The sequence below is a fragment of the Barbus barbus genome, assembly GCF_936440315.1.
Source record: "Barbus barbus genome assembly, chromosome: 8".
Lineage (NCBI taxonomy): Eukaryota > Metazoa > Chordata > Actinopteri > Cypriniformes > Cyprinidae > Barbus > Barbus barbus.
In genome coordinates this window covers 20,181,001-20,203,545 of record NC_136736.1, presented here as the reverse complement: position 1 = coordinate 20,203,545, position 22,545 = coordinate 20,181,001, and the positions used below count along the sequence as shown (strand labels likewise).

The window sequence follows — 22,545 nt, the reverse complement described above, 5'->3', positions numbered from 1 at the left end:
ATCACATTCAAGGCTTTGTCGTTGGCCTTTAGGACCGTCACTGGAACAGTGCCCTCCTACTTCAGTACACTTCTGCAGATCTACTATATATTCAGGTATCATCTACAGTCAGTGAATGAGTGCTGCCTGGTGGTCCTATCACAAGAAAGTAAAACATCACCATCCACAAACTTCATTCACTTCCATCCATCCAGTCTGCTACTTTGTTGCATCGATGCCTTCAAGAACCAGCTGAAGACACACCTCTTCATCAAGCATTTTACTTTCAGGAATTCACAAACATATTTAAAAGCGCGTTGTATAAATACATTCTATTTACAGGTGCTGAAACTATTGTACATTTTTGCCACACTTTTGAAATTTTTCCTTTCTTTCCTGAAAAACACTTTTTTAGACTCCTCCTAGGCTGTTCAATTTGCACAAAACTTGACATTCATCATCCCGAGAGCCTTATGACAAAAAGTTATCAAAATAAATGAGCTTTATCAAAGCATTGTGAAGGTACAAGCCAATTAAATGGTCTGGCATTGGCTATTTTGACTAATTTGACTAATCTGCTCAATGCAATGTCCAAATTTGAAATGAAAAATGAAATTTGAAACACACTGACAATATGACATGCACAACAAATTAAAATGATGGATATCTTCTTCAGGACAAGTGCTAAACAAACTTGAAAAATCAATTGTGCAAATCAACAAAAATGGCTGCCAGCAGTCAATCAAATTTCAGCATACTAAACAACAAATCTGAATGGTCTATCATGATAAAAATGGATTACAAAAATGGATACATCATGTTAAAATGAGTATGTGTACCAATATTGTGCAAGTCAGCAATTTTAATTTTGTGATAAAAACACTGGAACCATGTGTGATGTTTATTCAGTGATTCTTAGATCTTCACTAAATTTGCACTAGACCATGCTGCCAAAAAATTATCAAGAGAGTTTTGATCCATTACATTGTTTAGCAGATTCAATCGGACATTTGCTTGACATTTTGCATTATAACTAATATTCCTATATGATGTCTATATGGACAACATATAGTACTATAGTTCCTAACTTCTCAAAACTTTGTATTTATGAAGAAAAAGTCATTCTGAGAAAACATGCTTAGTTTCGAGAATTTCTGATGCAAGGCTAACAACAAATTCTGAGCTATCAGTCAATTCATCTGACACATGAAGGTTGTAAAACTAATGTAAAAATATTTTAATAGTCTAATATTTTTTCTTATCAGTTTCCATAAGATTTAATGGCTGAATAACTAAACATGTAACAAATAGAACCAGTTCTTTTGTAGAACTATGGTGCATTGACAATATTCTTCTTTTATTGGCTTGTCCCAAATAGGGGTCGCTACAGTGGATCTGTGATGATGATTCAGAGGAGTGAGGATCTATCTGCAGCTTTATCACAACGATTGACGCAGTACAGAGGCAGCAACACAGAAGAGGCAGATAAGTCACAGTCCAGAGAACAGACGAGAGATCGGGGTAGGCAGATAAACAATCACAGTCCAGTTAACAGGCAGAGGGTCGAGGCAGGCAGCAAGGATCAGACACGAGAGAACAGTCCAGGTTCAAACACAGAAGGTAATCCACAAAAGTACACTCAGAATTGACAACCACAGCAAATCAAGACTTTGCAATGAGTGAGTGAGCAGTGCTTAAATGCATGAGTGTGCGCATGCACGCGAGTGTCTAATTGGATGCAGGTGTAAGTGCAATCAGTCCCAGGTATGAAGGCTGATGGGAATTGAAGTCCGAATCAAAACAGTCAATATTCAGGTGAAGATTTAATTTATATATATCTCCCACTAATGTTGAAAACCTGTTTGCCAAGTAGCCAGACATTACACCAATATACTGCTGTCCATTTGAAATAGAGACTATTTTACAATATCCTTTGAAGATAATACAGTTGTGTTCAAAATAATAGTAGTCCAACATCACTAACCAGAACAATCACTGTATTTTTTCAAAATAATAGCACTGTGGAGTTTAATTAGAGAGGTAAATCATTCTGTGAAAAAACTGGTGTCAAACAAGTGGCCCTTATTTAAGGACGAAGGCAGCAAATGTTGTACTGTGCATTTCTCTCTAAAATGGGTCGTTCCAGACATTGTTCAAAAGAATAGCGTACTTTGATTAAAAAGTTGATTAGAGAGGGGAAAACATATAAAGAAGTGCAGAAAATGATAGGCTGCTCAGCTAAAATGATATCAAATGCTTTAAAATTTTGTGGACTGATGAAGCAAGATTGTTCTTTTTGGGTGTAGGGGCCGCAGACAGTTTGTCAGACGACCCCCAAACACTGAATTCAAGCCACAGTACACTGTGAAGACAGTGAAGCATGGTGGCGCAAGCATCATGATACGGGGATGTTTCTCATGCTACATGTTGGGCCTATTTATCGCATTCCAGGTGATCATGGATCAGTTTGAGTACATTAAAATACTTAAAGTGGTTATGTTGCCTTGTGCCGAAAAGGAAATGCCCTGGAAATGGGTGTTTCAACAAGACAAAAACCCCAAACACACCAGTAAACGAGCAGCATCTTGGTTCCAGACCAACAAGATTAACGTTATGGAGTGGCCAGCCCAATCTCCAGACTTTAATCCAAAAGAAAACTTGTGGGGTGACATCAAAAATGCTGTTTCTGAGGTAAAACCAAGAAATGCAGAGGAATTGTGGTATGTACTGCAATCGTCCTGGGCTGGAATACCTGCCGTCCTGCCAGACTCCATGCAATACAGATGTGAAGCAGTTCTCAGGAACCGTGGCTATACAACTAAATGTTAGTTCAGTCATTCACAAGAAAGCTAAATCTTCAAGCATTTTTCTTTTTATACAGTAAATTTTTGACTTTGTAAAGAAAAATGCTGACACTGCTATTTTTTTGAACAGCCTAATCCTTTTTCTTCACTTTCTATAAAAATTTTTGTTCATGTTTTGATTTAGAATAGAATGTGCGACATTCCCAATGCATCTGTGTGTACTGAAGTAAAAGTTATTTATTAGCTTTACTCGCTTTTTTAAACACACTGCTATTATTTTGAACACAACTGTATATAGTATAATATTTCTATAACATCACACATATTTAGTGTTTAGTGTTGTGGTATAAATAAAACAACCCCTTGTCTTCAGTGTTCCTATATTATCATTTGTACACATATATGATTTAGTGCACCAAACGACATCTGTTGGTTTTTGTACACCAGAAAGATGTTTTATATGTAATCACTGTACAAAAACACTACATTTGTGTACCCTTTTGAGCTGTTAATATAATTATTTTAAGAGTTTACTTTTACAAAACATTGCACATTAGATTTAAACACATTTTTTTCTGTAGCTCTGGAGCAGTCTGTCTAAACATTAGGACCTCTTCATCACTGGATGCTTTTAAATCCAGTTTAAAGATTCATATTTACTCCCTATTATTTGTGTAAAACTGTGTATGTATTCACTTGTTTTACCTAATAATCTTTGGTAATACTCAGTAATACAGTTGGGTGCTGGACCCATATGACTGTCACTTGTGCCTCTATTAAATATGACTTCTTTGTCCAGTTGTAATATTTTCCACTTTGAGTACATGTACTGATACAAAGATAAATCAGTGTGTGAGACATGTCAACAATTAGAGGAAATCTGCCTTGGCATCAATAGACAGGCTGAAAGAAAACAGGATAGCTTTTTTCTATACCATGCGCCGAGACCTTTCTTCCTAAAACCTTAAAAATAAAACGCTCATAAATTACTGTAACGATAGAACATAACTTGGTTTGTTACTCATATACCATTATTTATGTTTCTTAAAAGAATACAGCAAAAATTCTGAACTTACAGTCAGACTATTGATAAACACTTACCGCACACCATAATAGACATAATAATTCTGTCAGTAAACAAAAATATACAAACAAGAGGAAGGCCTTTTTGTGTTCCTTTTAGAACTTTATCCAGTATTTTGAGAATGTACAGTATGTTTCTAGCTGTACAGAAGCAGGAGTCCTAGTTTGACAGAGGTCTAATGTGCAACAGGAAAAGCTCTTTCTGTTCATTCAGTATTAAACCAGAACCTGATATGGCTTTTACTTTGCCAGCTATTTTTAGTATATCACTTATCAGGCAGTATTTAAACCAAGCTGGATGTAATTTATAAATTATCTGTGTTATTTTTTATAAAGAATGTTGATGTATTACAATCATTTTACACTCTGAATTAAACACTGAATCAAAAATATATATAACTGACCTTCCTTCCCATGGAAACCAATTAAGACTTAAACACTAAAGCCAGACAAGGATTCAAGACAATAATTGGCCCACATGTATGGGTTTATATACATATATAGCCTACATACATACAATACATACACACTTGCATGTGGCATTCCCTATTTATAAAGAAAGCTGCTAACTAGTTTCATGGGGCATTTTGTCACCCCATGCATGGCCAAAATAAAATCATCTACGACCAATCTTGTTGCTTTAATGAGAATAAAATAAAGGTCAGTCATTTCATCTATTGGCACAATGACAATACCGGAAACTCAAGTCAATAGTAAATAAACCAGAAAGAGAGCTCACAGTGTCCTTCTTTCATTTAACAATAATTATTATAATAAACAAATTATATCAGAGAAGCACTAACTCATTTAACAAAGCCATGCAATTACTCTTATACTTGGCTTTGTGTAGTACGCAAGGATTTGCTTGCACAAACATGAATGTGTAGTATATGTTTTTTTTAGTGATTCAATATAAAATAAAAACAATATGTCAAAGACAATAACAAATTCAATCCACAGCTCATTGTTCAAGCTGCAGTGTAACGATGTGATGTATTTTTAATGATTACGTGAGCATGGCATGCATTAGAAATGTTTAACACTTACTTTTAGTATGTAGATATCCAGCAGTCTAAAGAGTCCTTTTTACGTAGATTTATAACCGTCTTGTCGAGAGAATAACTATATTTGCACTGCACACAGCACTCAAGTTGAATGTGTCATCTTGGTGAGTACTCACAATAAATGCTTCATGTAAGACCAGTTTTACATGAATTATTCAGTTCTTTGTGAGCTGGGAAGAAAATATACATAAATCATAGATGAGGCCTTTCAAGTTTGCAGAATGTTTTGAAAGAATAAAATCAGTGCTGCCAGGATACAGGATATTCTCAGTTACTGACATATTTCATGAAACCAAAATTCACTTTAAATTGTGTCTCTTCTATGATCTGTCCTGTGATAAATTGTTTGTTTCTTTCATATTCATCCAGACCTTCCAACGTGTCATTTGGAATGAATTTTTTTTTTTCATTATAAAGAACATTATTTTAAACTTGATTTTTTAGAGCTGTTTCTCTGATCAGTCTTATTTGTCATTGATACACATTGTTATAGCTTTACTTTTGGAGGGATCAGCATTTAGGCCTTCCCTTAATAACACCTAGACTTAATTACACTGAGCTGAGAACTTTTTTTTCAAATCATCATGCTCTGAAGTTCCATGGCTTTCATTAATGATGCTGTTCATTTTAATTCTGCCTCGACCATAAGCAACAAAGTTAATATCCATCTTTTGCTTACTTGTTTGGTATTAGCAACTTGTTTGAATGCCTCATTTTACATTACATTTAGCTCCAGGGTCAACTTTCACCACAGCTGGAGTTTTGTTTATGTGCAGCATGACACATCCGTCTTCTTGCTAAGCCATCCCTGCTGAAAAAAAAAACAATAGAACCCTGCCCAAAACGCAATAGAAAATGTAATGGATTTAATGGTTATAATGGGAAGTGTATTGGTTTTAATATTTGTATTTGGCCACATGTCCTTTCCTTTTCCTTAAAAGTGTAATTCCACTTTAAAATTTTTCAGTAGGCTACAGGAAAATGTGTATGTGTCCAATGCTAAGTAGTTTAAACAAATATTACATGTATATAATTACATTAAAGGAATAGTTCACACACACACACACACACACACAAAAACAATATTTATTCAATTTTTTTTTAAGGTGAACTCTCTTTAAGTGCTATGGAAAGGGGTGTTTTCACTTAGTTAAGCTGTAGTTTGATATTTAGAGTGATACAAATGAAAGTGACTTTAAGGGTAAATAGTTCTCTTCTGGAACACCATTACTATGGCAACTTAAGAGCCAGAAGAGAGACCACCATAAAAGTCAGGCGGTGGGAAAAGCCAGCATTAACCAGAGCTTTGTATGCTTCTTCAAAGAATGACCAGCAGGTGGCATTCTAGTAGAAGAAACATTTAAAACGATGTTTTGACAAAAAGAGTGTTTTCTCTGAGCTACAGTGGTGTGCTGGTCTTTAGTGCTGGTAAAGTGTAAAGAAGAGAGCACATGAAAAGTGTAATATTTTTGTTCTGTCCAATCTTCTGCTGTTATCTGGGTGATTCTGAGGTTCTTTCTTTTTGTTTGTATCACTATGCTTCATTTGCATCTCTCTTTTTCTTTCTCACACACCCACACAACTAAACACAAGGTGTGGTTCAACTCCAAAAAGAAAAAACAAAAACAAAAAAAAGGTGACCATTGTCAAAAACAAACCATGGCTAGCTAAATAAATAAGCACTCCATAGCTAAAAAAAATCCCTTCTTTTCTTCACAAAATAAACACATCACTGCAATTCACAATCAGTGAATTGAAATAATCGTAATATATTTTCACATGTATTTTATTGATTATCTTATATTGATTGTAATTCTACAATCACAGAGGACAGGGCTCAGAAATAACATTCGAAATAGAAAATTCAAGCAATATCAAGGTACAACACATTGACATATATGCCCAACTGTCTGGACAAATGCACATAAGGTTTCATTTCAAAGTTATAGCTTAAAATGATTTTGCTTTAAATTTTGCTCGTTTTTTTTAGGTTAACCTATCAGCTGGAACAAGGATTCCATTGTGTCAGACTAGACCATGTTGCCATGGATGCATTCTAAAGCATGTTAACCAATCAGCACTAAATATACAATAAGATACAATATGTCAATACATATACCTTTCTACAAACACACACAAAAAAGGCATTGTACATTGTAACTGAGGTACACCTGCAGAACTTTGTGAAAAGCCAATGATTCACTTGATGCGTGAGCCATCAGAATGTACAGTAAGAACCAGAGGTGGCAAATATGATTCTAGAGGTAGAAATAAGGATTTTTGTGTTGTCATAGTATGACATCAGTATTGATTTCATCAGCTGACAACAGTCTATCATTGTTTACCTATTCATACTTTTTTTTGTATTTGTATTTATAATTATTATTTTTTCAAACTCATCCATTTTATTTTGAGAATATCAATTATCCACTCCCTCACCAACATAGTGGGTGCTCGAGAAGGAGTAGACACACATATAGAAGGGTAAAAGCATGTAAAAAGCCTTCCTGTGCACCAAATACTTCATATTGCACATCTTTTACCACTGTATTAATCACCACTAAATTATACTTAACCAGTAACACTTTACAATGTAGTTCAGTTTGTTAATGCATTTAGTTCTCTTAGTTCTAATTAGTTAATGCAATAGGTATCTAAAACTAAAAATGAACAAATTTTGTATTGCGTGTATTAATCTACAGTCGGTTCATGTTAATTTATTAATATATTATTGTTCATCGTTAATTCATGTTTATTCATAATACATTAACTACTGTTAATTAGGTAAAATATTGTTAATTGTTATTTTATGTGAACTATTGAATTAATGTTTAGAACCTTATTGTAAAGTGTTGCCACTTATTCTAACACTGATTTATTAGTTTTGAGCAACACATACTTTTGTTGACCACCTGTCAACTTCATTTCAAGCAGATACTGTGAGAATATTTGATGCATACAGTGTATGTGCTTTCTCAAAAGTCTGAACCTGTCCTCTAGCGTCAGGTTTTGCCACTCCCGGTTAACAGTATGGCTTTAAAAAGAAAGAACTAGCAGTATATTCACAGAAAAGTCACAAATACAGTGTCATCAGCAGCAAGACAGTGTACAGCAGCATGTACCCTGCATAAAAGGCAAATTGAAAACAAGCAACTCGGCAGCAAAGATTTTGAACATATCCAAAATCTTCGAACTACTAGCTGTAGTACTCATTGCATCAGCTACACTAAGGTGTATTTGGATAACATTCATAGACATATTCATCAAACAGTCTTTAGCTTGATTTGTCATCATGCACATGTTAAATGTAGATGAATCTTTGAGTGTTCATGAAGCTGTTTTACTGGAAATATTACCCTAGTAAACAGTACTACATTTACATTTACTACACATTATATAAAATAACAAAGCAAGCATATGTGTATATGACAAATTGTCTTCTATTTTATTTGTTCTCAGCAATTTGTAAGAACAGCTCACAAGATCTTTGTAGAATTAATATAGATTATAAAATATAGGGTTAATCTAACACTATTACAATTCGTGATTGATGTGTTTTCTATGACAGTTGATAATGTGTCAGCTCTATGTAAAAAAGGCCATCAAAACCATCCTTGTGTGGATGTGGAAGTGCTACTAAATGTGCTGTCAAATGGTGACAGTAGCTCATGTTATTCTTGAAGCTCTTACTGAGCATTCAGCGACACAACTTCAGCTACATTTTAAAGGCTGTAGATACATTCAGAACAATTTAAGAAGCTTTTGTGCCTCTTTAGTAATTTCAGTATATGCTGAAAATTTTGATCATTCATGTTTAACGTTGATTTTAGAGCCACAGTATAATATGTCCACTCTACTTCCATGTGGGTTTGTTGGTCCTGCTTGAGATGGAGTCTCTGATCTGTGTGGATCTCTCGGAGAAACTGCTACTTTTAAGGGAGTGCTCTCGTCCAGACTGTGGGGGAGGTGTGTCACTGCTTCGACTAGAAGCCTTTACACTCTGAACCCTCCTAATAGACCCCCCTAGTTTATCCTCGCTCCTAGGCAAAGTTCCGCTACTGACAGAGTCCGTTCTACCACCAGGCAATCTCTGAGAGCTAGCTCTGACTAAGCTCTTTGATGGTGTTCCTGTTACAGCTGGTGAGGGCATGTCTTTTTTAGATCTGGAAGAAGATGCCACAGTGTTGCGAGCAAAGCTAGGCAATGGTGAAGAACTTTTCAGGGTGTTGTTGGGACTGTCAGGTGTACCTACTTCTGAGGTTCCTTGGGCCTGAGCTTGGGCCAAGGCACGCATTGTAGAACGACACATCTTTTCCTCTGGTGCTGGTTTTGAAATGTTACGAACAGGTTTAGGATTCGTTTTCTTGATGGAGGGTCTGTGTTGAGTCAAGTCCCTTGCCCACCGAGAGCTGCTTGGTGTTGCTCCTCGTTGTGCCCTGGGATCCTCTGGAGGGAGGCTTGAATGTCGCGCAGGTCTACCTTGCCTCTCGCCTCTCCTGGCTGGCATGCTTTGGTCACGAAGTGGACGTCTGGGTTCAATGTTCTCATGTCCAGGAGGTTTTTCGCCTTTCTTCATGCTGCTACTAGAGCGATTCTGCCTTGTAATGGGCACCACCTTGCGCATGTTCTGAGTCTCAGTTGCTGTGAGGGTTCTTGTCGGACGGATGGCATGAGCAATTACTTTGGATGTTGCCTTGGTTTTGACAAGTCTTGTTTTGGGGCTACCAGTCTGGACTGCTTTCTCACCAACTCTTCGCCCTTCAGCTGTGTCACAGCTATCTGTCTCTGCTTCTTCAGTAGTTACAGATGGACTGACTGATTCTGGACATGCTTGATTGACCCTTCCGGCAAGTGGTTCATCACTTGACGTGGACACAAAGTGACAATCGGTGGACTCAAAATTGGAGGAAAGGGAATCGGTGTCCTGAATAACTCTTGGAAAGTTGGCATCCTGTGACTTTAGGTTAAGTTCAGATCTGTCTTTTATGATAGGAGAACTCTCAATCTCAGAACAATCCAACACAATGGAACAATCGGTTTCAGTGCAGTCCATGACATACAACACAGGTTTCTTACTGGACACAGAGGGATCCAGGGGCAATGGGGTGTCACAAGTTGTTGAGGAAAAGGTACTTGTGTCTGCTTCCTCTCTCTGTGATGAGATCCTTTTTTCATTCCATACTTTTTCTGGTTCCTCAGAACTCCTGCTAGATGGGGGTGTATCAAGGACAAATGCTTTAGGAGAGTCTTCTTCCCTTTCCAGATCTGTTACAAACACTTCATGCTGGTTGTCCACAGAAACATGACTGTTATTATTGATCTGGCTGGTTATCTCAAAGGGTTGAAGGCCAGTAACTAGTTTGTGTTTCTCCACAGAAACACTCATGTGTCCAACACTTTGACCAGATGTCCCCTGAAAGACATGCTTTGCGTTACTTAATTGAGGTGTAACTCCACCTTCAGAGAGAAAAGTGTAATTATTATTGTAGGGATCATTGTTCATGTTACAGCCAAAACTTGAGTATCTAGCTAAAGGACTGATGGGTTCAGTCTCAGCCCTTGGTGAAGTTGCCAGCTTCTCTTGGCAAACCTGACTCTGTGGACCCAGCTCTCTATTATCATCCTGTAAGACAAGCCATGGCATGGTCTTTCGTTGATGGTTCCTGCTTGTACGTGGCAGGCTGCTGAATTTTGTATGGTCACTTGCTGAAGACCCGGATATCAGCTCTGTGTGATGGTAACGGCGGGCACTAGCTGAGCGCCCCAAAGGACTGTGGGGGCTTTGAGGTCTTGATTGAAGCAGGAAGTCCAGTAGGCCTTCTTTGGTAAGGATGTCAACATCATTTTCACTGCTGCTGCGCCCAAAACCACCTGCCTCAGTATTGGCTGCACCCCAGGCACACCGTCTCTCCTCTAGTTCCCGTAAGCGACGTTGTCTAGCTTCCTCCTTTAGTTCCCTGTCCCGGTTGTCCTGCAGAAAAGTGGATAAGAGATCACTATAGGAGTTTGTGTTCACAGATATATGATCTGTAGCATGATTCATAAATGCCTTAGGGCCAAATTTACTAAACAAGGCAAATTAGTGTTAGAAAAACGCCAATGGGAGGGAAAAATTATGCGATTTACTGACAAGGTAACAAATAAGCTCTTAATTATTTTATATTAAACATTTTTTATGTATATTTTTTTTTCTTTTGCATGTTAGTCATGTGATATTTACCTTTACAGCTTTTTTGAACTTTAGGCAGAAATCTTGGAAAATTCTAAAGCACTCATCCAGTATGAAGGTATCTTTGTCTTCACAGAAGAAGTCAATGAGAGCATTACCCTCTTTGCGCAAGTCCAGCCTGCGATGTTTAAGGTCCTGCAGGGCCTGTGTAAAGCTCTAACATATAAGAAGAACGCAGGTGAGTCATTCTTATTGACGTAAAAAAGTTAATTAAACCATTATAGCTAGTAAAGACAGTAGAAATAAAAAAAAGACAAAACCATACTAATTGAGGGAATGATTAATTTACCTGCAAAAATGGATCTAGCTGCTTGTGCAGCTCAACGTCATCCTGAATCTTCTGTTCCAAGGAACGGGTTTTGACATACAGAGAGGAAAACTCTCCTTCTATATTTTCTACTGAAATTCTACAACAATAAAAATGTGAGTCAGAGAAAGACTGAGGAAGGGCTCATAGAAAGTTATGCATCAGAAACTAATACTGTTACCTGGCTGCACTCTGAATATGTGTTAGCTTCTCTGGGAACTTCAAAAGGGCCTCATCCTTTTTCTGCGCTTCCTTTGTGATAAAAGTTAAAGAAAAATCCAAGTCAAAGCAGTTAAAACAAAATGTTGGTGTTATTACAATGGTTTTTTTTCTTAAAACATTTACAAAAATGTATTATTAAATCTGGAGAAAACTACAGTGCATCTGGTTCTGTCCCACTTACTAGTGCTACAAAGTGGAGCAGGTTCATGCCAGGCTTGTTGGCCTTCGTGTCAGCCAGAGAAAGAAGTGAAGACAGTTTGAAGCCCACAGCATTGCCTGCATAGCCACCCTATGAACACACAGAGAACATCAGTCAATGTCTGGTCAATGCTGTAAAAGCCATCGACCCTTCCTGATTTAAAAACATCAGGGAATGTTTTGGAGGAGTAGTTGAAAGGAAAGAACAAAAGTGAAAAGGGGATTGAGGGAAATGTCCACAAAAATGGGGGAAGATGAGGGGTAAAGGGCAAGGAACACTGGAAAGACAAATAGAGAAAAAGACTTACTGCATTCATGATATTTCCTGCCTGGAGAACCAAATGTAGAATGGCATGGAGCTCTTCACAAGTCATTATTTCTATGGAATAATCAATAGAAACTGAATAATCACAGGCCATTTGTTAAATTACACAACACTCTAAATGCCATTACTATCCTTCCTACAGTCTACAGACTAAGACATTCAAAGGAAATCTGAACACTTGGTGCCACATTTAAATTAGAAAAATAGTGCTGACAGCATGATCTACCATGTAGATCAAAATAGATTGCTAGGATTAGTTAATGCAAGATTCATAAAAAAAACTCAATTTGAGTTTTGCTAAAGGCTCCCAGCGTAAATGTAATGATTAATGGAGTGGCAAATCTTTACGTTTCAGTAGTGTTGAGGCGTTGAAAGGTCATGAGCCAATATTTTCTGAGGCTAATACAGGCACAGCTGAGTGACAGAAAATGACTCCACTCAACAAGAATTGAATCCTGTTAAAAGTTCACTTTACTGTTTATTGGTCCATACTTGACAGCAGATCTTTAAAAAGTAGTGGAATAGTGCATGAAATTACAGGGGATGATGAGTTTGTGTACGAGAGAGCAGGCATGAGGTGACTAGTTTTTTTCCCCAGTAACCTAGAGTACTGTATGTTCCACAGAAGTCCAAATAAAAGGCATGAATGTCAAAATGTTTTGCCTGCTTAGCTGAAAAAACTAACAATTATTACTCTAGATTAATGAAAAAAAAAAAAAAAATGATATAAACGTCAGAATTTAGTATGTTCTTACCTTCAGTAGCCTGACGCACGATGTTAATCTCACGACTCATGACTGCACAGGATGGAAGGAACTCTTCCTGAAGTACCATGGCCTCAATACGGACATCAAAGCTTTAAAAGTGAACAAACAATAATAATTGACCTGCCTTTTGTGTATTATGAAATCTTAGATTTGTATTTCATTGATAAGAGAGATCTTGTGTCTCTTACCGTGGCACTTGAATCAGCAGGAACATGAAGGAATCAACCAGTGTCAGCTTATTTGGGTCTCCTTTGAATTCCTTCAGTCTCTTCACCTAGTGAATATATGTGATTTAAATCCAAAGAGAAAGCATATGTACTAGGGATGCCCCATGTATTTGTACCATTATTAATTTATCGGTTGATTGGATTCATTGTAGATGCAATTTTTTAAATATAGAGACCTTTACTGTCATCTAACACTTAATGTTAAATATTACAGCACTAATAATTTAAAAGAATTGGAAAATTAATCTTCAGCAAGCTACAAACTTAATTTCCATTTTTCATACTATAAATTATGTTGTGATGAAATTAGTATACATTTTAATTTTAGAAATCAATTACTGTATAACACCCGAATTCCGGAAATGTTGGGATAAAATGAAAACTAAAAGAATTTCAAATCACAAGAGCCAATGTATAATTCACAATAGAACATAGATAAAATAACAAATGTTTAAACTGAGAAATTTTACAATTTTATGCACAAAATGAGCTCATTTCAAATTTGATGCCTGCTACAGGTCTCAAAATATTTGGGACGGAGGCATGTTTACCATGGTGTAGCATCTCCTCTTCTTTTCAAAAGACGTCTGAGCATCGAGGTTATGAGTTTCTGGAGTTTTGGTCCCATTCTTGCCTGATATAGGTTTCCAGCTGCTGACGAGTTTGTGGTCGTCTTTGACGTATTTTTAGTTTAATTATGCGCCAAATTTTCTCTATAGGTGAAAGATCTGGACTGCAGGCAGGCCAGTTCAGCTCTTCTACTACGAAGCCATCCTGTTGTAGTAGCTGCAGTATGTGGTTTTGCATTGTCCTGCAGAAACAATGATCCTTCCCTGAAAAATACGTCATCTGGAGGGGATCATATGCTGCTCTAAAACCTTTATATACCTTTCAGCATTCATAGTCCCTTCCAAAACATGCAAGCTGCCCATACTGTTTGCACATATGCACCCCCATACCATCAGAGATGCTGGCTTTTGAACTGAACGCTGAAAACATGCTGGAAGGTCTCCCTCCTCTTTAGCCTGGAGGACACGGCGTCCGTGATTTCCAACAAGAATGTCAAATTTGAACCCGCCTGACCATAGAACATTTTTCCACTTTGAAACAGTCCATTTTAAATGAGCTTTGGCCCACAGGACACGACGGTGCTTCTGGACCATGTTCACATATGGCTTCCTTTTTGCATGATAGAGCTTTAGTTGGCATCTGCAGATGGCACGGCGGATTGTGTATACCGACAGTGGTTTCTGGAAGTATTCTTGGGCCCATTTAGTAATGTCAAAGACAGAATAATGCCGATGAGTGATGCAGTATCATATGAGGGCCTGAAGACCACAGGCATCCAACAAAAGTCTTCGGCCTTGTCCCTTAGGCACAGAGATTTCTACAGTTTCTCTGAATGCACTGTAGATGATGAGATTAGCAAAGCCTTTGCAATTTGACCATGAGGAATGTTGTTTTTAAAGTATTCCACAATCTTTTTACGCACTCTTTCACAGATTGGAGAGCCTCTGCCCATCTTTACTTCTGAGACACTCTGCCTCTCTAAGACATCCCGTTTACAGCTAATCATGTTACAGACCTGATGTCAATTAACTTATTTAGTTGCTAGATGTTCTCCCAGCTGAATCTTTTCAAAATTTCTTGTTTTTTCAGCCCTTTGTTGTCCCAGTGCCAACTTTTTTGAGACTTGTAGCAGGCATCAAATTTGAAATGAGCTCATTTAGTGAATAAAATTTCTAAATTTGAAACTAAATTTCTCAGTTTAAACATTTGTTATGTTCTCTATGTTCTATTGTGAATAAAATATTGGCTCATGTGATTTGAAAGTCTTTTAGTTTTCATTTTATTCAAATTTAAAAAAACGCAAATAATTATTAGCATTGGCCAGATTCATAACAAGTTGCATGCATAATTACATGTAACTAATGCTAAACCAAACCCTTATCCTAACCCTAACCCTATAGTAAGTACATGTAGTTAATTAATATTACTAATTATTTGTATGTATAATTACACAGTAACAAGGACACCTTAAAATAAAGTGTAACCACCAGATTTTTTAAAGTTGGTGCCTCCCTAATTTATACCTCAACACAGGCCCATTCATCTGATTAAAGATTATAGATAGTGCCAAGTACAGGCACTATTTGCCAGAAAAAAAGAACTAATAAAATGTTTACATATTCCTTATAAATTATGTCTTGGCAGTGTTGTTAATGTTAACTAAAAGTAAAAATAGTTTTTCTTTTTGAACAATTGAAAAAGTAAATTATAAATATTACATTAAAAACAAAACAAAATAAACAACAAAATTACTAAAACGTAAACTAAATTTAAAATGAAACCTAAAAACTAATTTAAAATGTTAATAAATACTAAAAAATTATGTAAATAATACTGAAATAACACTCAGCCCTGGTATACCTGGCATTAGCAACGCATCTCCAGCAACCACTTGGCAATTGCATTTCATTAAGGAGAGGGTCTGGTTTTGTGACCACATACATCACTTAGCACATCAGTATGCCACTGCATATCGAAACATTATTTTAATTTAATGATCATTTGTCATATGAGCGTCTTTTGATGTTGTCTGGGACACATTATGCATTAATGCAGAACAAATGCGATGTGGCTATATACATTTCTGACTGCCAGTGAATGTGGTTTGAGGGATCTATTTATTTTGTTTATAATACATATTGCATTTAATTTACTCCTGTATACACTGATGTCCATTCGTAATGAGGCAGATGTTAATAGCAGGTGCTATATACACCAAATATGGGACTATAAACAAATATTGTGTGGGTTCAGAATTCTCACCTCCTCTGCTTCAGGTAGAAGTTTGAGAAGGTCTTTCAGCAGTTCAGCTCCATATTGCTTACTGTTGCCCAGACGAATGTCTTCTACTATTGCATGATTGGACCTGAGAAAGAAAAACAGAAGTATAAACCAGGCAATCAATTTTTGACTCAGTCTGATCTGTGTAACCGGTCAGCTCAGACAGTACATGAGATGACCACTTGTAGATTACTTCAGTGTATGATCCAAAAAAAGATTGGAAAAAAAAACAAATCTTTACCATCACAAGGATGGGTGTTATGTATATACTTATATAATGCAGGTTATTTTGGGCCCCACTTCATATTAGGAGTTTTTAATTACTATGTACTTATATTAAATTTAGCATAAGGTAAGGTTAGGGGTATATTACACTACACAATAAAAATTACACTAGCTCTATGAACTATATATATGTTTGTATTTTTAAGGAAGGTATATCATAATAGCAAAAATTAATTACTATTAGTTAATTGGCCTATAGATAAGGAATAATTAAACTACTTGGTAGTTCATTACATTATGTACAAATCTAAACGAATTACGGTGTCTACAAATCCCCATTACTAAACAGATTAATTTTTTTTATATCCAGCATAAAAAATTTATAATACATATTCATAGATCACTATTATCTAGTGATGAAAAAAGATAATTTAACCTCAAAATTGTTGAGAGAAAATAAATCTCACAAATGATGATGTTCAGATAAACAGATTAATATGTGCATAACCACTGTTGTGTTGAGATGATATTTAGTTATATCTTATGGTCAAGGAGAATTGATCTTACACTGCATTTTACTCGACATATCCTGTTAAAGGACTAAAAAAAGGAAAATTCTGTCATCATTTACTCACCCTCAAGTTGTTTCAAACCTGTATGGCCATCTTTCTTCTGTTAACCATAGAGTTGACGGTAGCCATTGATATTCATAGTTTGGAAAATGGCTACTGTCAACTGTATGGTTACCAACATCTTCAACGGCATGAGGCTTGAAACGACATGAGGGTGAGTAATTGAGGACAGAATTTTCATTATCCCTTTAAAGATAAAGGGGTGCAGATTTTGAAATACACACACATGCATGCAAACACAATTAATTTTAACCATTTAACTATTGATTTATTGATTGCCAAAAGTGTCCGCATGCTGTGTACTGTCCCCTAGAAATCTACATTGAGTAGATTTCTAGGGTACATTTTTGACTCAAAATGAATAATGAGTCTAAAATGTGTCAAAATTTTGCACAAACATGATAAGTGCATTGCTGTTTTTTTCAATGCATTTTGTAATTTGCGTTCTGAAAGTCTGGGACTACTTGTAGCATTGTCTCCTGCATGAGTGACTCAGCAAATTGAATGTGACTCAGTGTTTGATCAGCTCTGCTATACATGACCATCACATACACAGAATACACACAAACATCCGAGACTAAAATAAATATGATATAACTAACTGATCACAGAAGAAAGCATTGTCTTTTTTCATAGTCATTTCAATCTGCCTTGGAGGATGTCGAAATACCTGTTCAAAAATAAACAAAAATCCTGTTTACACAGGACACATCCACCTTCAGTTGCCCATGTTACATTGCAACAGGTCTGATGTAAACTTTTATTGTTTATGCTTTTTTTCTGTTCAAATTGTCAACTGAACACCAACAACATGCCTTGTGTCTTTGTTTATCTGTACCTAATACTTGTCACAGTGAATGTATAAGGGATCCTCATGTGAACTTCCACGAATCAATCAGAACCTGAAAGCTATTGATCTTTACACAAGAGCATCGGATTTCCCTTGATCACCAGATCCTATTTCTGTGCTGGAGCACATGCACACATATAGGTTTTTAACACATGACGACACTGAGAAACTTACTTCTTGAACTGTTTGAGGAAAATTCCAATGTTCATTCCTCTCTTGGAGTCCAAGATGCTGATCTGGGAAAACAGAGGAATAGAGATGAAAATTAAAATGGATGGAAAGATACACAAAGGACAGACTGTGTGTGTTCTGACAGACGAAATTCCATTCAAATTTTTAGCCTTCAGGTTTTTGTGGTGATTTGAATGCAGCTTCCAAATAAATAAAACTGTATTACTATAGGCAAAAGAAAAATGAGGTAAACCTCTTTACACGTTACATAGACTTACTATAATAACAACAACAGTAAATCATGCATATTTACATGTAATTAACCCTAAAACCAAACCCTAATCCTTACCCAAACTATATATTAAATACACTGTTAGGAAGGGATTTTACATGTGCTATAAATATAACTTCTTATATTAAAAACAAGCCCTGCTCATATTTAAAAAGTAACGAGAAAGTAACGCAAAAGTAACGTAACATATTACTTTTTATGAAAAGTAACTAAGTAACGTAATTAGTTACTTTTTTAGGGAGCAACGCGATATTGTAATGCATTACTTTTAAAAGCAACTTTCCCCAACACTGCATAAGATAATTTTTTAAGTGCACCAAAATGCCAAATAAGTAGTCCTCATAGTACAATTTCAGTTGTATTATTTGTGTCCCCTTCAATTTGAAAATTGATCTTGAGAAATTTAATGTTTATGGTATTTCAAAGTCTTATGTGTTTGAGACTACCTGAAGGTGAGTAATTATGACAGAATTGTTGTTTTTGGCTGAATTATCCATTTAAATAACACAATGCTGTACAGTACTTGTTTTTCTCATTAACATCAGCATCAAACCCTTGGTGGTAGTGACTTTGGGCCCGTGGGATTATTAACTAACTAACTTGACGTAGCCATTTTAGTGACAACTAAACAGATACACAATCTGTCACTCTCTCTCTAGCACACACATTTACATGACCCATGTGTGTGATACGTGTCATTTGTGCTGCTTCACAAACTCAAAAGAGTAGCTGGGCGGTGTCTGAAATTACAAACGAGACCACGTGCATGGTCCATGCCACCTCAGACAAACAATAGAGCTTCATTAGATCTGCACAGGTACGCTTGGTGCCTTCGTGGATAATTACAAAGCTACTCAGACCAGCAGCAACCACACAAAACAACACAAAAACACAGCTGGTCGCTTAGACACAAAATGACGAGCTCACGGGAGCATATGTTTTGGGTAATTGGGACATGTTTGCTTTATGTATAGAGGTGGAAAACCGAGTTGCACACATCTAATAATCCTTCTTATGAAAAAGATGCTTTGTACATGATAGTAAATGATTCATATGTGATAGGTACATGCATTGTACATTATAGGCAATTGTTAGCATACATGTTAGCATGAAATATATGCATATAACAATTTTATCAAATAAACCACTTTGTTTGTCAGGGATTTGTATATGATGTTCACACTGGATATAACCTGAAATGAACAATTTGGACATATTTACAGCAACTAAAATGTAAAAGCTTTTACAGTATGTATGCACAGCTTTTGAAATGTAATAAAACCTTTAAAAACTAAAAAAAAAAAAAAAAAGGTTCAACTATGTTGAACCTAAAGGTTTCTTTGCAATAACAAAAACATAAGTGTTATAAACTGTTATAATAACAAATCAGGTAAACGCATTAAAATTTGATGCAACTGAACACATTCAATTATAGATTAAACACAATAAAATCATCCTGTGCATTCCATTAATTATTGTATGAACTTAAAAATATTATTTTATATTGATGTTGCCCATACTGTAAAGAAAATGCTTACTCTTTATATATTGTTAAATATGTTCTAAATATATTAAAAATAAATGTTTCTTTGTCTGTGCAAACATATAAAAATGTATGTGTGCTAGAACCACACTTACTAACAAATACTATCAAATACTAACAATTACTAATAAAATCATGTTGAATATAAAGATGCCCCTCAGTATCTGGGAAAGTGACTTGTAGACTAGATAGATATCAGAAAGGAACGCAATCTTAGCTAAATTATAAACTAAGAAAATAGTTCAGCAAAATAAAGTTTCTGTTAGCTTGCACTTACAACTTGCTTTTTTAATCATCCTTTTTTTTATCAATAAATCATCCCAGTCATCCATGCTTTATTTATTTATTTATTTTTTTGCTATATCTGAGAAAGTTATGTTTATCATTGTGCTTTTATAAAAGCAAATTGTCCATAGGCATGTATTATTCTTTATGCCAATGGCTCATTGTAGGCCAACATTTGCTACAAGAATGTGGAATAAGATTTTTATCGGTATTGACTTTTCACATAGGTGCATCCCTTATTTCTGGCAATATTGGCTAAAATTCAGTCTTGGGCAATCCTAACACAAGTTGTGTCATTTTTAAAAATCAATTCAACTGAAATAGGCAGTCTCAAGACTGCTGGGAGTTCAAAACATTCATCTACACTGTACAAAAAAAAAGAAAAAAGTTGGGCAAACTTAAAAGTTTAAGGCAACCAGCTTCAGCAGATTTCTTTGAGTTTTCTCAACTTCTTGTTTTAAGTTTATGCAACAAAACGTTTTAAGGCAACTTAAACTTTTAAGTTGCCTTAAAAGTTTAAGTTCTCTCAACTTTTGCTTTTTTTCCCAGCACTGTAAAAAAAATAAAAAAAATTAAAAGTTGAGCCAGCTTAAAAAGTTTAAGACAGTTTCAGCAGATTTTTTTTGTTTTCTCAACTTCTTGTTTTAAGTTTATACAACAAAAAGTTGAGAAAACTCAAGAAACTGCTGAAGCTGGTTGCCTTAAACTTTTAAGTTGGCTCAACTTTTTTATTTAATTTTTTTTTTTTTTTTTACAGTGTACCATGTAGACTCAAAATAAACACTGTCTTACAAGCATTAACTGCAGATATTCCAAGCGATGATTCAGTTCTACTCAGTTTGACTTACCTCACCCTTGCTCTCTTTAAATGAACCTCTGGATCTTCCAGCACGAGGATGTCCACTGCTTGTCTGGGTTCGAACCTCCTCTTGCTGGCCGAAGAGCTCCTCAACTGTCCTCACGTCAATTTGATATTGCTGCTGTCTCACTGCTTGAGTCCAAATATTCGGTTTTCCCCGAACCTTCTCCTCAGGAATAGTTTTCCAGAAGAAGCTCCGTACCCGTCGTTTCTTGCGTGAAGCATGAGGATGGCCTGGTGCTTGAGGTGGTGGTGGAAGAGGTGGAGGCGGTGGTGGAGGTACTGTTGGAGGGCAGGAAGTACTGTCATGTCCATGATCAGGGTCATTTGAGGAGGTTGTAGAGGGTTCAAATGGCAATGGATTTACTACTGGTGTGGTACGGTCGCTTGCCAACTCCTTCGCAGCAGTCACACTAGCCATGACAAGCATTACATTAGCAATGACACCAGTCCTGGAGGGCCAGGCTGTGAGGGGAAATTTTGCCGTTTCCCACAACACCTAACAAACTGGGACAGCCTATTTGCTTGATTCTAGGTGGTGTCTGTTGAAGTCCAAAGGTCCTTCTCACTCATAGTCGCTTATACAACTGACAGCCGAGTCTTTCCTCGAGTAGAATATGTGCGGAGATCATTCTTTGAATTTAAAACTGAATGCTTTCACCAAACTGTCAACTGACTCATGGCTCTAGCAATAATGAGAAATGATGGATACAAGTGTTTCGCAATCCCTTTAGGCCAATGTCTTGACATTCTCACATATTTTGTCTTCACTTCTTCTACCTAGTCCCATAATGCAGAACCGTTGCTTCCAAGATTTTGCCCACTGCGGTGTGGTCAGAGGTCAAACCCTTGGAACTGCAAGAAGGACAAAAGACACACACATACAAAATCAAAATTACTGAGGTTCAGTCAGGCGAAGGAACTTGGAACCTAAAAACAGAGGAAATGAGAAAGTAACAGACATCAAAAGAGATGTGGCTGTACACTCAAGGAAAGGCCCCAGTAGGAAAACGCCAAATGCTATTGTTCATTGGGGCCAGCCTGCTATGCATAAAAATGATCTTGACAGATGAATCAAATCTTCACTAATGAAAACTCACACAGGGAACTTTCAAGGGATTTGTACGTCATGGCAAAAAAAATTGGCAACTTACCACCAATCACCTTTACATAACACACTGTAGTTACATAACATGTAGTTATTCATTCAGTTTGGTGTGAATTTAAAAACGTTGTATATTATTAAGAAAACGTTTTTTTTTTGCATTTTTATGAAGAGTCATCTAAATGGTGTACACTCATACTGTATATAATAATATTAGTTTATAATAAAAAGTGTTTTTATTATGGTTCAGGTCACCAATTTGTTTTGCCAAGTTGAAATTACATGAGTTTCAATAAAACATTAAAGAAGACCTGTTATGCCCTCTTTTACAAAATGTAATATGTGACCCTGGACCACAAACCAGTCACAAGGGTAAATTTTTTGAAATTGAGATTTAATAAATAAGCTTTCCATTGATCTATGATTTGTTAGGATAGGACAATATTTGGCCGAGATACATCTGAAAATCTGGAATCTGAGGGTTCGAAACGAAATGGAAAGTTTAAAAAGTGAGCAGACGGCGGCGTG

General features: G+C 36.2%; 1 protein-coding gene across 1 annotated transcript; it reads right to left on the bottom strand.

Moving 5' to 3' along the window:
- Window positions 1-6,712: 6,712 nt before the first annotated feature.
- LOC306874384 (FH2 domain-containing protein 1-like) lies at window positions 6,713-21,342 on the bottom strand (the record flags this gene model as incomplete). The annotated part of the gene is made up of 11 exons (XM_079424391.1): window positions 6,713-10,901; window positions 11,151-11,315; window positions 11,449-11,566; window positions 11,648-11,718; window positions 11,870-11,977; window positions 12,195-12,265; window positions 12,967-13,067; window positions 13,167-13,252; window positions 16,038-16,140; window positions 17,937-17,998; window positions 20,902-21,342. The coding sequence occupies 11 exons, from the start codon at window positions 21,340-21,342 to the stop codon at window positions 8,784-8,786; spliced, it is 3,444 nt and encodes a 1,147-aa protein (XP_079280517.1). The 3' UTR covers window positions 6,713-8,783.
- Between the last annotated feature and the right edge of the window lie 1,203 nt (window positions 21,343-22,545).